Here is a 16650-nt window from a genome sequence, read left to right as displayed (position 1 = left end):
AACCCAACACATCAATCAGTGGAGCAGAGGCGTTACAACAGGGTACACATCTGGCCCAACTGAAGTCAAAACATGGGTATGTTAAACATGCAGAGCACTGCGATGTGCATAAAGGTCTTTAAGGATGTGAACATCGACAGCACCGTTGGAAGAAGCTAAAAACAATGTGTCAGCCGGGTCCTTGTGTGTAGTCTGAAGTGTGTCTCTAGTTGAGACGCGTTGTGTTCAGGTGACTGTAGATTAATCTCGAATGTAAAATGCTTTTGTGTACATCATCGAGCAGATAGTGTCTTTGGCTGTTAGCCGGGTTGTCACGTTAGGATATGGCAGATGACCGTGTTGTACTGTCCAACGTCGTCTCGGGGATGACCCATGTAACGTTATTCACTCTGTGCCTGTATTTAAATCACGTTGTTGATACGCTGCGAGACAAACTTCTAAATCCACTTAGTGTGTTAGCGTAAATAGTATAGATTTAAATCTAACATACACTATATCATCCAGTGGCGAACTTAGCCCTTTGGGGGCTCCAGGCGAACAGTCATTTGGGGGCCCCTGCATCTGCGTCTAATGTACCTTATATCGCATAATTAGATACTCCATACAAGGGATGAACAAAAGTCACTATCCTTCTTTTATGCAACTGTTAATTATTCATTTACCTTAGGTTTCCAGTAGGTCACAGCAGGGGGTTGGACAGGGCATGGTGGTCTATTTTGTGTCACCTGCAAAAATGAAATAGCATACAAAACAATAAGATAAATTATGGTGACACATATTACACTGACTGTTAACCTAAGATGTCATCATTTACCTCTTCAGTCTCACTGTTTCTTTGGCTCTCCCGTCTTACTGGGCTGTTACCGTTCTCTCTCTCTCTCTCTCTCTCTCTCTCTCTCTCTCTCTCTCTCTCTCTCTCACACTGTCTCTCTCACTGTCTCTCCTCTCTCTCTCTCTCTCTCACTGTCTCTTACCTCTCTGTTGCTCCTCTCAGTTTTCGCTGTGCTTCCTGCATCAATGCCTGCTAACCACTCTCCAAAACAAAGTTTCAAAGGACAGAAAAAAGAGATACAGCACACTGTATCTTGCCAAGTATCACTTTATAAGCTTTTTAAAGTTTGTAAGTAAGGGTAGTGAGTCTATTGAGAAGCCGGCAGAGGCTCTCTTTGCCAAAGCCAGTTACTGATCTGGCCGGTACTGGTCAGGGAGAGGCCAGATGTGGGAAATGAGACGAACCCGCTGGATCAACTGCTGGCTTGGCTGGTCACTATCTTCTGAGGCTGGTAACCAGCATGCCAGGCTGATCCAGTTGCTTCCTAGCCTCGGAAGCTAACGACCAGCATAGCCAGTAGCTTATCCAGTGGTGTGGTAGTTACCAACGTCCAAAGCTGATTCAAATAGACATTTTGTCCATTTTATTATGAATCTAGAAGTCTAAATTGATGTATAAAATGCATTAATAAAATAGTTTGCAGAAAGAGACAAGCATGGTGGTGCGGCGTGGCGCTACCATCACATTGTTTACTGGGAACCCAGAGCTGTTCCCATAAGCGGTGTTTATGAATGATTTCTATCTGACTGTTATCTTATCTAACAAAATATGTTCAGTGGATCCCAGATGTTCTTACTAATAACTGATTTAAATCCTCCCAGCGGTGGCGATGAGCTCCTCCTGCCCCGGGCTGTACTGTGGGCGGCTGATGGTCAATGGGTCGGTGGAGCGGGAGTGTGGCGTGAGTGTTAACATCCATCTTCTGCTCAAAAGACTTTTAAATGAACTGCACCTGGTTTAACATGAACAAGGACAAGCAGTCAGGGAGACTTCCTACTGCTTAACTACCTCTTTATTATTTTTTTTTTTTCTGGTCGGGAGTAGGACAGTTTGGGTCCCCCAGAGCTAGGGTTAGTTAGGGTTTTCTTTCTGCTTTGTTATCTTTCCTTTCATTGATTTAATAACCGTCCCGCCATATGTACTAAGCAGTCTCTGAAAATAAAACTGCTTTCCAACGCAAGCCCTGATCTCCAGCCTGTGTGTTACTCCGGTCCGGGGTTTGACCAAAGTTGTTTCGTAACATAATGGGGGCTCGTCCGGGATCTCGTTATGTTGTTTCGTAACAAAAGGTTATATTCATATACGTTTTAATGGCTGAGCTGTGCTCAGCTATTGTACTATAATTATTTTTTATCTACAATCTTTCAGTTGAAAATCTTGCGGTTGATGTCCGCATCTGAGAGGGTTCATATTTTAGGACACTCGCATCACACACATCATATAACGTGTGTGTGTGTGTGTGTGTGTGTGTGTGTGTGTGTGTGTGTGTGTGTGTGTGTGTGTGTGTGTGTGTGTGTGTGTGTGTGTGTGTGTGTGTGTGTGTGTGTGTGTGTGTGTGTGAGACTCCTGGGGAGTTACACAAGGCTCAGGAGGTAGAGCGGGTTGGCTGCGGACACAGCTGTGAATGTGCGCATGAATTGGTGAATGTTAGGCAATATTGTAAAGTGTTCGTGTGGCAACTGGTTAGAATAGTGCTGTATAAATGCAGTTCATCATTACCTACATTGAATGTATTATTAAATGTATAAATATATATATTCATCAGCACGCCTCAACTTTATATATTTATTTTGTCCATGCATATTTTTATGTATATATATTTGCTACTCTTGGCATATTTGTGCCTTATTTTTTTGAACCAGATTTCTTATTTCTGTGTATTTATGCATGCCATCTCAAAAGGAACGGCCCTGTTCAGAATGACCCTGTGTTCTACTGAGCATATGCCAAATAAAACACCTTTACTTGTCAATGACTTTGTTGACAATTGGTGATCAGTCCAAATGGGAAATCTTTTTTAAAAATCAATACAAATATATATATATATATATATATATATATATATATTTTTTTTTTTATCCTCTCTAAACATTGAACCATTGATGGCGTCTCTTCCAGGTGTGCCCTCGGGGAGAGAGAACCAACCTTCACAAGGCGTGTGAGCGCTGCACAGAGACCCCGGAGCTGTACGACTGGCTGTACCTGGGCTTCATGGCCATGCTGCCACTGGTCCTGCACTGGTTCTTCATTGAGTGGTATTCAGGGAAGAAGAGGTACAGACACACATCGTTTAGCTGTATAATATCAACAAAATACCATAAGGATAAGGAATTGTGTTTGTATATAAGTACCCTTACAGCAGTTCTTCATCTCTATCCCATGAATGTATTACTCCTGGTTTATATAATTTATATTAATACTAAATGTGTTTCTAGGACATTCAAGTATGGGAGCCAGCTCTCAATGAGAGGGAAAAACAAAGTGTGGTGTGATTTGCAACCACATCTTTTTAATTATGCTTATTGGAATACACCGCCTTCTCCATTCAGTTAAACAAATGTTATATATATTCATTAATTTGTTGGTTGACCTCACACTTATCTTCCAACAGGAAGTCATGAATACAAAAAAATATTTCAGAAAAAAATCTCCATCTACTATTGTGCCTGTTCTTGTAGAAATATTCAACGGATACGGAAACTGTTAAAGGTGACATATTATACCACCAGGTGTGAGTGTGATTAGCCCTTACAAGCCGTTTTGGAAAATCTGCGTCTTCTGACATCACTAGTGGGCGTGTCCACCTAGACGTGTGCTGGATAGATCTGGATAGAGTCTAGCAGCCTACCCAGTGGACCGTAGCAAACGTTGGCGATTTTCAAAACGGCTTGTAAGGGCTAATCACACTGGCAGCTGGTGTTATAATATGTCCCCCTTTTTAAGACATTAATTCATACATAATATTTGTTATTCACCTAAAAAAAAAAAAGTGTCTTTTGAATCTCTCTTATTCCTTGTTTCCTCAGCTCCAGTGCGCTGCTCCAGCACATCACGGCGATGGTGGAGTGCGGGGTCTCGGCCGTGGTCACCCTGCTGGTCACCGAGCCCGTCGGCCTGCTGGGCATCCGGTCCTGTCGCGTCCAGATGCTCTCGGACTGGTACACGATGCTCTACAACCCCAGTCCGGACTACGTCACCACCATGCACTGCACACAGGAGGCCGTCTACCCACTGTGAGGAGTTATTACACAAAAATCTCTAGGTGTGTGTGTGTGTGTGTGTGTGTGTGTGTGTGTGTGTGTGTGTGTGTGTGTGTGTGTGTGTGTGTGTGTGTGTGTGTGTGTGTGTGTGTGTGTGTGTGTGTGTGATGACTTCACACATTAAAGTGGGTCGACTTGGCTCAGGAGGTAAGAGCAGGTTGACTTGTAACCGGGAGGTTACTAGTTCAATCCCCGGCTCCTCCTAGTGTCCATGTGTCCCTGAGGAAGACACTTGACCCTAACTGCTCCTGACGAGCTGCATGGTTGACTCCGCTGCGGTGTGTATTAACCGTTGTAAGTCGCTTGTCAATGTAAACGTGAAAAATGCTGTCTTTTATAATCGTTCACCTACTGTTCTGATTTTCTCCAGCTATACAATGGTGTTGATATACTACGCCTTTTGCCTGGTGCTGATGATGCTACTGCGCCCTCTGCTGGTGAAGAAGATAGCCTGTGGTCTGGGAAAGTCTGATCGCCTGAAAAGTGTATATGCGGCACTGTATTTCTTCCCAGTCCTAACTGTACTACAGGCGGTTGGAGGAGGTCTGCTGTGTGAGTATATTTATCATATGGTTGGTTAAGTTTCTCTTATGTTCTCTTATACTGTGTGTGTGTGTGTGTGTGTGTGTGTGTGTGTGTGTGTGTGTGTGTGTGTGTGTGTGTGTGTGTGTGTGTGTGTAAAGATGTAAATATATAGATATATAGTGTTTTTTTATAGTGTGGTTATGTATGTATGCAGTGTTTGATTTGACTATTTATTTTCATTCACAGATTATGCATTTCCTTACATCATACTCGTACTCTCTCTTGTGACCCTGGCTGTCTATATGTCCGCATCAGAGATTCAGGTACCAGAACTCTCCCTAATTGTTAATAAATGGTGTTCATTTGTATGATAAAAAGTGATGAGCAGAAGACTCCATATATTATAATAATAATAGCAGGTTTAGTAAAATATATGGGTATTTTACTCAACCAGACCTGTCCAATTTAGGCCTAGACATAAAAAAAATAATAATAATAACCTGTCCAGTTTTTGTCATTCTGGACTGATGTATCAGATAGACCCCTAGCTGGTAAGAGCAATAGTGGTGATGGGGTGTTTTCAGTGTTGTAGTGATAATACATAACACTGATGGTTCACCTTCCTGCGACAGATAATCGATAATCCCAATTACCCCCGATAATCCCAATTGCTGAGCTAAGAAATCTTAGACATGTGTTGGTTGTTCCATCAAATCTGTGCCTTAACGGCATAATATACAGCTTTTGATAATTGATGTTTGTTTAGCAAGGGAACTGGTATCCCTTACACCTTTTTAAGCTAATGGTAATTTTTCATATTGTAATGCTTGTGATGTGTCAAATGCAATGCAAGATTTTTTTTTCTCTGTATCTAATACCTTCTTCTGTTTTATTTCTCTCCTTTCTCCAAAGTCTTTGAAGAACCTGATAGCAAAGAAGAAACGCCTTGTCGTTCTGCTTAGTCATTGGATAATTCATGCTTATGGTATCATCTCAATCTCCCGCTTGGACAAGTTGGACCAGGACCTTCCATTACTGGCGCTGGTACCGGGCCCCGCCTTGTTCTACCTGCTCACGGCCAAGTTCACAGAGCCCAGTCGGATACTGTCAGAGGGGGCGAACGGGCATTGATGTTTGGGCAAAATGTATGGAAGAAACACATTGTGTATATGGTTCATGTTAGGAGCAATCCTCGTCATTACAGGACTAATTTAAACTTTTAAAAGGAGGGTTTAAATTGTTGAATGGGTTTTATAAAAGGGTCATCTTGGATTCTATGACAAATAGCAACAGCAATAGAAACTGACCAAAAAAAAAAGTTACCCATCATCTAAATTATTTATTTATTGGAATTTGCCAACAATTACTTTTCAATTCCCTGATTTTAAGGATAGATCTATAAAAAGTGTTTCAATGTTAAATTGTTTAATTTTATTTAATTACCAACTTCACATCCTTTGGAGTATGAAAGAATAGGATCATCTTTATCTTTGTGGTAGGGAATGTATGTACATGTTACTGTTTACCAGGTGAACTGGTAAAAGAGGAAGGGGGCTCATTTGAGACGATGGACATTTTAGAGCAAATGCATGAGCTGTGTTACAATCTTATATTAAGTAAGAGCAGTATACGTAGTTGCCTGTAGTTTATTTTGAATCCTTATCATTGACATGTGCTGTATTTTCATTTTTCATTTAACATTGTATATATTAAATTCAGATCATTTTAAGCATAAATGTCGATCGAGATGTACAAATATACAAAACATGACTAGACTGCTTGAAAATATGTTGTAAATGTGCCACAGTGTTAACATAATAAGAACATAATGCAGGTTTATTACAAATATCTGAGACTAAGATTTTCTATTATTCCACATATAAGTTGTAGCTGAGCAGGTAGTGAAGCCACGAGCAACACCAGCGAGTTGCAGCAGTCGAGGGGGGAGATGGCGAGCGCTTGGACCAGGAGCTGGGCTGTCCCCTTGTGAGCAAAGGCCGGATCATGCAGGTGTTGTAGAACAAATGTTAATTTGACAAATGGAGGAGGAGGGGGAGGGGAGGAGGAGGAGGAGGAGGGAGAGCGAGCGCGAGGAAAGGGAAGGCAAGGCATGTGTCTACGCAAGAGAACTTTAAAAAGATGAGTTATTGAAGCAGCAAAACGTTGGGTTGTCCGTAACAACTATCCAACCCCAAAACAGGACTAAATGAAATTTTGCAACTTCTATTACTTATATTCAACTTTTATTAATGAAGTTATCAGCTTGGTCGAGCTTTAACTGAGCATTTTCAATCACGCTTAAATTATTTATTTCAGCACAACAATGCTCGGGATGGGGTGAATATCCCCGTGGAGCATAGTCATGTTTGCTTTGGCGACGCAATAGAAAACAAATAGATAGGAGCGGTATAGGCTACATACCATTGCTGTAGGTCTAATGCTGTTTGTGCTCATGGGTCAGCCGCCGTGGACGTCCAATCAGGCCTCCCTCTGGAACGTCCGCACAGCAACAACATTACCCATCTTGCATTTCTGTGATGGAAAGGCAGCGGAGGATGAGATGAGAGGAGTGAATAGGAGTGAGACCCAATGTTAGATTTGGGATAGGTGTGATTTTTAATATACGCGATCATGCAACACATCGCTCCACAAACCGCTCATGACTTTAGTGTCAATGACACAAAGTGAAACAATGCTCACCGTAACTAGTTTTCCATCTACTATTTCTCGCTCAATGGTCGTTTCCTTGCCGTCCCAGCTCTGTATCTGCACAAGTTTGCCATTTTCAAGGGTCACGATGTTCTGGGGAGTAAAAGAAGCGTTGTTCCACCAAACGGATCATATGAATTGCGGTGCTGTTGTTATCCTTCCCCTTTAACTCACTGTTGTGTTCCTGCCGTCCGCCGTGGTTTCATCAAAAGTTTGGTCGAGCTTGAACTTGACTTCTGTTGTTTTGAAAGAACTGAGCATTGTCAAGCAGATGACTCCTTGGTCCACGCTCAGTATCAAACTGGGTTTAGTCCGACTTGAAATCTGTCGGAGTGCGAATCCAACACCTGCGTGGGGGTAAGCGCACATCATTTTGCTTAGAATGCAATAACATTTATGTAGGCTGTATGGGAAAACTTTAAAACCGAAAATGTTATATTCATTGGGACAAATTAGAAATCAAATGATACAAAAGCACCTTATCTTACCCAATGCTTTCAAGAAATCATCAAAGTTCTCACTGGCAACCATCCTCCATGACCCAACAAACTGTTCAACCATCTCTGCAGCCTCTGTGATTTGCTAAGCAGACAATCTCAAACTTTATCCAACTCTGCAGTAAAGGCTTGGATGCAAGTCAACCACTTAAAGAGGGTGTTTGACTCACAGCCTAGAGACCAAACCAATCACAGCTCAAAACGTCACAAATGTCATGTTCCGCTTTTTCTGTTGAAATGGGTGAAAGAGTATTTTGAATCACATTTGACCTGTGTGTCAAATTCCGCGTCCCGTGACAAAGGTTGAAGCTTGTGTAATGTTTTCTCAAATACTAGATAAGTTTAAAAAATGAAACACTTGAAACCTTTCAAAAAATATTATGATCAAATGATTATAGCCACATCATAAACACATTATTCATTTGAACTGATCAGGATCCTTCTCCTGTTCCCCTGCTATATGTTCTCCTCTGTCCTCACGGTCACATTTTTCGGTGGTTTCACGTTTAGGTTGCTTTTTTACAAATAAATCTAGCGTATTCTGCCATAATCTTTTTGGCATTCTTCTTCTCTCACTGACTTGTCTTCTGTGGGATGATCAGGGACGTTGGTAATACCTTATTGATTACCTTACATCATGTTAAGAAACTGTTCATGTTAAGATACTTTACTAAGGGTTTGAATGAATGCATATTATTATTGAATGAAAACATAGCAAGAGTAATACAATGATAAGAAGAAAAGCGCATCCGGAGTCTTCTATATAGGCTATAGGCTTATAACATTTTAAATAATCAAAGGGTTTTCATTTTTGTATTTTCCATGCATTTAATTTCTATAGCTGTAAGATTCTTTTTTTAAATCTGTGCATTTGAAAATAAGAAAAGACAGGCACTTCTTAAGCCAAAGCACGCTGGCTTTTAGAAGTAGGGCAGATAGGATAGGCCAGACCTTTTAAACTCCTGATCGTAGGGTTTTTTCTTTTGGGTAAATAATAACCGAGGTCCGGACCTCTGTGACCTCGCTGGGCCCTCCTCTTCTCCTTCTTCCACTTCTCCTTCTTCTGAATTGTATATATATATATATATATATATATATATATATATATTTAAATGAGAACTTTATGAACTGCAGTAGATCAGCATATATTCAGCAATATTCGCTGACTTGCAGGGACGGATGACAGCAGGGTTGTGTTATTCGTCCCTCATACGTGAAAGGGCCCTCTTAATCGAATAGGATGGCACATCATAGGTCATATAGGGCCCCTGAACCACGGGTTATGCATGTTATTCATCCCGTATATTGGAAAAGGGCCCCTGAATCAGTTAGCATAGGGTAGGATATGTCGTACGGGGCCCTGTAACACGGGTTATGTTAGTCATTCTTGGTATCTGAAAGGCCAAAGGGGCCTCTCAATCAAATAGCATGGGATTAGATACGTCATATGTCATAATCTGGCCCCTGAACCACAGGTTATGTTGTCAATCAAATAACTCAGGGTATTAAATGTCACGCCCCCCCCCCCCACCCCCCCCCCCCCTCTATCTGCTTCATCAGTCTGCTGTCCACAATAGCCGCTGTTTCTGACGATGAAGAAGAAGCCAGAAGTATGGGGGGGCACTCGGGTGGTGGGGTGGGGTGGGGTGGGGGGGCCTTTTCTGACACTGACTCATAATCCGCCCCTGCTGACTTCTGTATTGTGAGGCTGCGGTTCTGCAGCATGGCACTGAGCTGGTCCGGAGGGGGTACTGCGTGAGTCCGCGGCCGCCGATGGAGCCGGTACGTGGTCAGGTGTTTGGGTCGGAGGACGGCTGGCTTCTGGAGCTCTTGAGTGGCAGGTACCGATGACATCCAGAAAACACAGGGCCCTAGAGCCAATAAACACTCGTGGTTGTAGGTCAAATTTAATACTGCACTCTTCAGCTTCCCCCCCCCCCCCCCCCCTTCCCCTTGCAGGTCTCAGATCATCACTGGGTAGTATCTGGATAGCTTGAGATTGCAATCATTACAAAGTCATGGTATTGGGTCTGAAATAGAGACTGTATAAAGAGGCCTGAATGTACACGTGTTAAGTCCTGTGTTAAGGCCGACCTACCCTATGCAGTATAAGACAAGCGACCCTCCGGTGGTGTGTCATGGGGGATCGGGGCCTGCACGCCACCTTTAGTGCAACATGGCTGTTTGAGTTCACCAGATCCACGTTTCTCACGGCCGCCTGTCCTTGGTCAAGGTGGCCAAAGTCCAGCACGGAGCAGGATAAGGTCACGCTGGGGCCTGGACGCAGTGGCGTTGGGGAAGCCCCAACGGGGGGGTTATGGGGGGGGGGGGGGGGGGGGGGTGTAACATAATTGAATTACCCCCCTCCTTGGCCAAAAATAAATATATAAACTACTATATACTATATAATATATAAACTATATAAACTATTTAGTCACCTCTAACCTCCAACAAGACTGCAAGCAGGCAAGTGCAAAAAAAAAAAAAGCTGACACTGTCTAGAGGCAGCAAATATGAAAGTGGTGCCCAGAAGGAAAAGGCTAAAGCCGAGCAGGAGAGGGATAAACTACCCAAAATCACCTCCATGTTTCAGCTGGCAGTGAAGGTAACGTTAATGTTAGGCTAATGTTAGCTAGTAAGTAAGATACCTTAGTAGTATTAGTAGTGCTGTAAATGTAACATAGGCACATAGACTTAATGTGCTGGCCAGCCAGTCAAGGAATGTGGAAATCCGCAGTTAAATCTTCAAAGTGAGTAAGAAGATGTTGGTTTGTTGGAGGAGCCTCATGGTTGGACTTTGCAGGGGGGCCTGGATAATTGAGCTACACCACTGCATGGCCCATCCAAAGTCCAATTCCTGGCTATGCTTCTGTTTAATTATAACATTGTAAACCAGGTTAGAAAACCCAGCCGTATCAATAGTTTAGCCTAATGCCTAATTTAAACACACATGGATCTGCCTAGCACTGCAGGAACCTCTTGCCCTTTGACCTCAAAATCCCCAAGTTTACACTAGTGAATGATTTTCTCCCTATGTGGGGCGTCCTCCTCTCCAAAACATGCAATGATACAGATGTCTGTGTTTTCTCCTGAGTTGAATGTTTGAACAAACCAAGCTTTTTGAGGGTCATAGCCAGATAATTAAGAGGTCATAGCCAAACCCAAAGACAAAATCATTTAGAGAATTTATTTTTAATAATTGCAGTTAATTCCAATACAACAGTGCATGAGCTTGAATGAACAGCATCGTTGAGTCACCACCCCTGACTCCGTTTGTGGCTGCAGCCTTCATCCCCCCCCCAGGACATCCAATCCTGCCTACTTCTGGAAGGTTCGTGTGGCAACAACATTTCCACATTTGCAAGTCTGTGTGGGAAAAGTTCAGGATTGAAAAGTGACAGACAGAGCTCAGATGACGCTGGGCCATTTGTATATGCTTTAACTCTAGGTAAAACAGGCTACCGGGCCGTCCAGGGAGGGGTCGTTGTTTTTACAAGACGGTGGTATATTTGTTTATAACTATTACAATGAAGGCCATGCATTAAACATATCCAACACATCTTTACATAAACGGCTCGTTTGCTATTTCCGTAACATGCAGTACATTAGAAAGACTTGAATTTGCAAGCAAAACAATGTGACATTTCTTACCATTATCAACTTGCCATCTACTATTTCCCTCTCAAATGTTGTTTCTCTGCCATCACAGGTCTGTTTCTGCACAAGTTTGCCCTCCTCAAGGGTCACAACATTCTGGCGAGTAAAAAAAGAGACACATTGATTGAATGAATGAATGAATAACCCATCAGTCAAATTAATTACCCTTTCATTGTCTTTCTTTCCCCTTGACCTACTGTTGTAGTCGTGTCATCCATTGATGTTCCTTCGAAAGGCTCGTTGAGTTTGAACCGGAATTCTTTTGTTTTCAAAGGAGTCTTCATCTTGAGGGTGATCACATCTTGTGCGTCCACACTCACAGTCAACTCCGGTTTAACCATGCATGCTGCTTTTCGCTTTGGCATTCCAATTCCTGCATTGGGGTTACAGCACGTCATTTTGCAGTGTAATACTTCACAAATCATCAAAAAAACAATTTTAACTGCATTTACATATTGGGGGGGAAAGAAAGACGACCATGTTAACTTACCAATTTCTTTCAAGAATTCATCAAAGTTCTCACTGGACACCATCTGCCATGTTCCGACAAACTGTTCAACCATCCTTGCAGCGTCTGTGATGTGCTTAGCAGCCGATCTCTTACCGTTTCTAACTCTGCAGTTAAGGTTTGGATGCTAGTTGAGCTCTTATAAAGGGATGTGGATGACACCTGCTGTCCAGAGGTAACCAATCAGAGCCCAAAACATCCCTGCATCATCGCTCCATTGTTGTCACTGAAATGGTTGAAAGGTCTTTGGATAAACCGCCCACACACACACACACCTGCCAGTCAAATTACATTCAGGCTTACTGTGACAAAGGTTGAAACCTAACGCAGGAAATATTTTAATGAAAAACAAACACTAGTTGGTCTTCTCCTGTCTGCAAAATATATACCAAACAAACACAATGACCCAATGCCATTATTACCTCATAAAATACACTACACGGCAGGAATGTAAGGTCTGTTCAGAATGGCCACGCCCTACTTGTTATTTCGTGTCAATGACTTGTTAAACTACTCAGGGGTTAAACAAGGAGATACAAAGCGATTCTTATGTCTTCACGAGTGGGATCTCTTGCCCACAGGGTGTGCTGCGAGGAACCCTGTGAAACTGGTTTGAGACCACCTTTAGTCTGCAAACCCATGGGTGTGGCGTAGAGTTACAGCTGCGGAACACAAAACTGCAATTACATTCAATTCACCTTGATACGGGTGAAAGGGTGGAGCCACATTGGACCTATTGTGGCAAATGTAGTTCAGGCCAACTATGACCAAAGTTTACGCATCAGGTTTTCCCGAATTCCAGCTGAGCATTCATTTGTCATTCATTTGAGTGATGCTCTGCGTCGCACTCTTAACACATGCTTTCTCATCACATCAAATTGGTAAATCATTTGTAGCTTTCTGGTAGCTGTAGCTTTAGAGTCAGTGCGTCATCACTGATTCTAGTAATCTCACGGATTCACTAGAATAGCATAGCAAAAAAAAAAAAAAGCAAAAAAAATAGCATCTAATTAATCTTAAGATTATATATATATATACATATATTTTTTTGTCATTTTGTATTCATTGTTAGACATATTGTGATGTATTGTTATAGGATTGTCTAACAATATATTGATTATTGCAGTATTATCGTCATTGTGGGCCATGTATGGCATATGGTGAGGTACCCCATGTTTTCCCACCCATAGTCTACTGCAGTAGCTGATGAGTAATATAGATATTGATGGTCTAGTCTACTCCCATAACTACCATGGAGGGATTTTACTGCATAATTTGAAAGAGAATAGAATTGCAATCGTCCTGTGTTTATCGATTCCTTATCTAAGAACCGATAAACAAGTTAAGTAGTCTGCAGTCTAGACTTAACCAATCAGCACCTAATTTGAGGTCTGATTATATTGGAGCACATTATGACAAAGGTTGAAGCATAATGTAGGTGGCTTGGATGACGAAAACAGTAAAAACACAAAGTATCATAATACCCCCATAACTCCATCTTTCACATAAGACAAACTGACCAACACAGGATGCATTCAAGGACATTCATTTATTATAAACATAATGCATATACACACGGCAAGGGACACAATATATTAAACACAAGGATTATTTACATTTATTTCTTTGCTTTAGCCTGTGTGTCCTTGGCTAGGCAGCGGGTCTGGAAGGCCTGGAACATCTCCTGTACGGTGAGTTTGGCGCCCTTCATCACCAACCTCTCTCCATCTGCTGTGGAACACAACACAGCTAACTTACTAACTAACCAAGAACCCGCGCAATGACTGGTAACACTATTGGTATATACCAACAAAAATATATACAATATGTATAATGTGTTTGATGCGAACGGGAAACCAGAAAGACTCGCCAGTATAGGATTAGTGTAAATACTAGTACTATAATATAGTAATATAGTACTAGTAATAATAGTAGATGGAGTGAAGAATGTAAACTGGACATGGGTATGATGAATCATTCCTTACAACTTACATTTGACCTGTCTACAGTGACAAAAGGTGGAAGCTTGTATAACCTTTTCTCCAATACCAGAGAATATGGGTTGCGTTGCAAAGGAACAACCCAATCCATCTTGCATTGCCATCTGTGTCATGCTCTTTAAAATAACCCATTCCTGTCGGACTCCAATCTGTAAAAATGATTTGGTTCCACATAATCTAGATAAACATGAATCAATGGCTGGATTTCTTTATTCATACTTTTGGTATTCAAACAGATGTTGCTGATGTGAACAATATGCAAGACCTTTAGAAATGTTATACCAGACTTTTTAAAAAGAAACGCAACGCCTTCCATTTCCCCTAATTTGATCTAAATCTTTTCCATACGTACCATAATACATTTATTGACAGGCTGAACTAAGTGGGTTAAGTCTTCCTTACAAGACAGATCATACTGATCTACGTGAACATGGTTAACTACATATCGGCGAATGCAAAGTTCAAACTATTAATTCCTCAGTAGTTTCTGTTCTTCCTGATCTACCTGTTCTACCAATAATAATCTAAAACAAGTTCATAAAAATGGACTTGCACTCTGACACAGTAATGTTCCTTTGTGCGCCTGTGCAGGAAGGAAGGACTAAGTGGCGGGATGTGGGCGGAGACCGAGTCAAGCCATCACATGTGGCCAGCACACGTGATGGTGCTGGCCAGTATTGTGTCAGTATCACACTCGCATCAAAATGCTTATGATTTGCAATGCATGCAATTGTGTGTCATATATAGAGTGTGTGTGTGTGTGTGTGTGTGTGTGTGTGTGTGTGTGTGTGTGTGTGTGTGTGTGTGTGTGTGTGTGTGTGTGTGTGTGTGTGTGTGTGTGTACACTTCATATGTCATATATCTTCATAAACCCCCTGGGAGACTGAGGTGATTGAGAAGAAGAATTACAGCAGAATTACTTTATGATCAGCCCAGAGAGACTGCTGGTATGAAGACATTTGACAGTGTGGAAAAAGAGGGGGGGGGGGGGGGGGAATAATTCTGAGAAAAACAAAACAACCAACTGTTGCATGTGTAGTTTAATGTTGTAAAGGATTGCCTGTTTCCTCTTTAAGTGACGAGAGTATAAATAGGGGGAAGGAGATAATGCCTATGGAAACAAACTTGATTTGTTAAAAAAGAAAGTAAACACAATGGAAAAGTGTTTGATTTGAAAGGGAAGAAGATGTGGTGTTATGCATTAATGACATTAGGACTTCAGTTCACAAGTTGCATTGCGTTACAAGTGGTCTATGATTGTTCCCCAGGCAGTATTGTGACCTATGATCTTGTAATAAAGATGTGTTTGAAATCTCTGGTTTGTCGTCAGTAAAACAAACCCCACCACAATACTTACTGAATGTGATGTCCACTACAGGTTCAGACTTGTCGTGTTTCACTATGGTGGAGACCTCGCAGTTCATGTTGGTGGCCCTGGCCTTCTCTGAGCCCACCATGAAGAGGAACTCTCTGTGGATGGAGACGCAGTGAAGGCAAGTCAGAGACACACAGAGCAAACGTTGTGGTGCATGGCCGACGAACTCTGAGTCGGAGAGGAGGAGGTCTAACAACAGACATATTTCATACATGAAAGTGTATTATTAACACATAAACAAGGCGTGCTCGTCTGGCTACTTTACCACAAAGCATGTTACCATGATCAATTCATTTCCTATCTAGAAGATACAACGACAATAGTGGCTTCAAAAACGTCTAAACGTTATTCTCATATATATCACCCCTTTGAACGATACTACGTGTCTTTACTACTTGACTAGCCATTACTACCGACACAACATTGAGGGCAATGTCAATCTCGGGTCGTTTCACTGATGTGAAATTACCACTAAACACCGGAATTAAAACATTTATCTCCGGTATATACTAGGTAAGGTATATTTAAAGAATCCCTACCGTGTGGAACGCACATTGGACTCGAAAGGACACATTTGCACCACTACTTGCTTCACTGTTTTCAGAACCACAGACGACTTGCTGGAAGCTGCCATGTTTTCTGGGCGACCTTTCAACTCCAAGTTGCGTTCAGGATTCGGTTCTCACTTCGACCGCTAGAGAGCGCCAGTGGACCGGATAAGATCCTTCCCAAGCCCCACTTTACGTTTACGTGAACTCGCAATAAATATATATAAATGGACAATTATCAAAAAAATATATATAATAATATCAACACAACTTTATTGTATTTTAAAAGGACATAAGTCATCATATAAATCATAGGGTGCCTTCTTGTGATTGTCTCCTGAACTCGATAGGTTTGCTATTCCTGTATTCCTGAATAGCAAACGGACTTAAAAAAAAATAAAACTGACATAGGCTATTTTATAATCCAATAGACAGCAAAGCATAATAATTTCCAATGTTATTGCAGAATAATAGTTTGATTTGAGAAAGAAATATTTATCAATAATAATTTATAAATGTAGTCTTGGTGCTTATGTAACTTAGCGCGTTCGTTGTTTTCCTTATTTAGTGAAGACGCAACGTCTGACTATACTAATATAATATAATTGAATCGACTCGACAGTTGGTTTCATGATTAAATTCTTAATAGCAATCGTGCTTTGACGGCGGGGGTATAGCTCAGTGGTAGAGCATTTGACTGCAGATCAAGAGGTCCCCGGTTCAAATCCGGATGCCCCCT

At 41.7% G+C, this 16650-nt stretch overlaps 3 protein-coding genes and 1 non-coding gene across 5 annotated transcripts; 2 read left to right on the top strand and 2 right to left on the bottom strand.

The window, feature by feature from the left end:
* On the top strand, positions 1-6618 carry jkamp (jnk1/mapk8 associated membrane protein). 2 transcript variants are annotated; one of them, XM_084485077.1, is made up of 7 exons: positions 1-76; positions 1654-1733; positions 2951-3105; positions 3859-4065; positions 4463-4644; positions 4864-4940; positions 5530-6618. In XM_084485077.1, the coding sequence occupies exons 1-7, from the start codon at positions 73-75 to the stop codon at positions 5746-5748; spliced, it is 924 nt and encodes a 307-aa protein (XP_084341203.1). In that variant the 5' UTR covers positions 1-72; the 3' UTR covers positions 5749-6618. The 2 variants fall into 2 exon arrangements, with proteins under 2 accessions (XP_084341203.1, XP_084341204.1); XM_084485078.1 differs by lacking the exon at positions 1-76 and adding an exon at positions 213-229.
* A 419-nt stretch (positions 6619-7037) lies between these two features.
* On the bottom strand, positions 7038-7970 carry fabp4a (fatty acid binding protein 4a). The gene is made up of 4 exons (XM_084485079.1): positions 7815-7970; positions 7501-7673; positions 7318-7419; positions 7038-7149 (listed from the first exon to the last, which is right to left on the bottom strand). Exons 1-4 carry the CDS (start codon positions 7885-7887, stop codon positions 7096-7098), a joined length of 402 nt encoding a protein of 133 aa, XP_084341205.1. The 5' UTR covers positions 7888-7970; the 3' UTR covers positions 7038-7095.
* A 5550-nt stretch (positions 7971-13520) lies between these two features.
* Positions 13521-16016, bottom strand: mrpl53 (mitochondrial ribosomal protein L53). Its single transcript, XM_084485081.1, has 3 exons — positions 15903-16016; positions 15346-15458; positions 13521-13719 (listed from the first exon to the last, which is right to left on the bottom strand). Exons 1-3 carry the CDS (start codon positions 15995-15997, stop codon positions 13607-13609), a joined length of 321 nt encoding a protein of 106 aa, XP_084341207.1. The 5' UTR covers positions 15998-16016; the 3' UTR covers positions 13521-13606.
* Positions 16017-16578: 562 nt separating this feature from the next.
* Positions 16579-16650, top strand: AC3HAE_035733 (transfer RNA cysteine (anticodon GCA)). Its single transcript has one exon. It is a non-coding gene; the product is annotated as a tRNA-Cys (tRNA).

This window comes from Micromesistius poutassou (genome assembly GCF_964030765.1).
Source record: "Micromesistius poutassou genome assembly, chromosome: 20".
Taxonomy (NCBI): domain Eukaryota; kingdom Metazoa; phylum Chordata; class Actinopteri; order Gadiformes; family Gadidae; genus Micromesistius; species Micromesistius poutassou.
The sequence above is the reverse complement of the archived record's forward strand: the minus strand, read 5'-3'. Positions and strand labels throughout refer to the sequence as shown.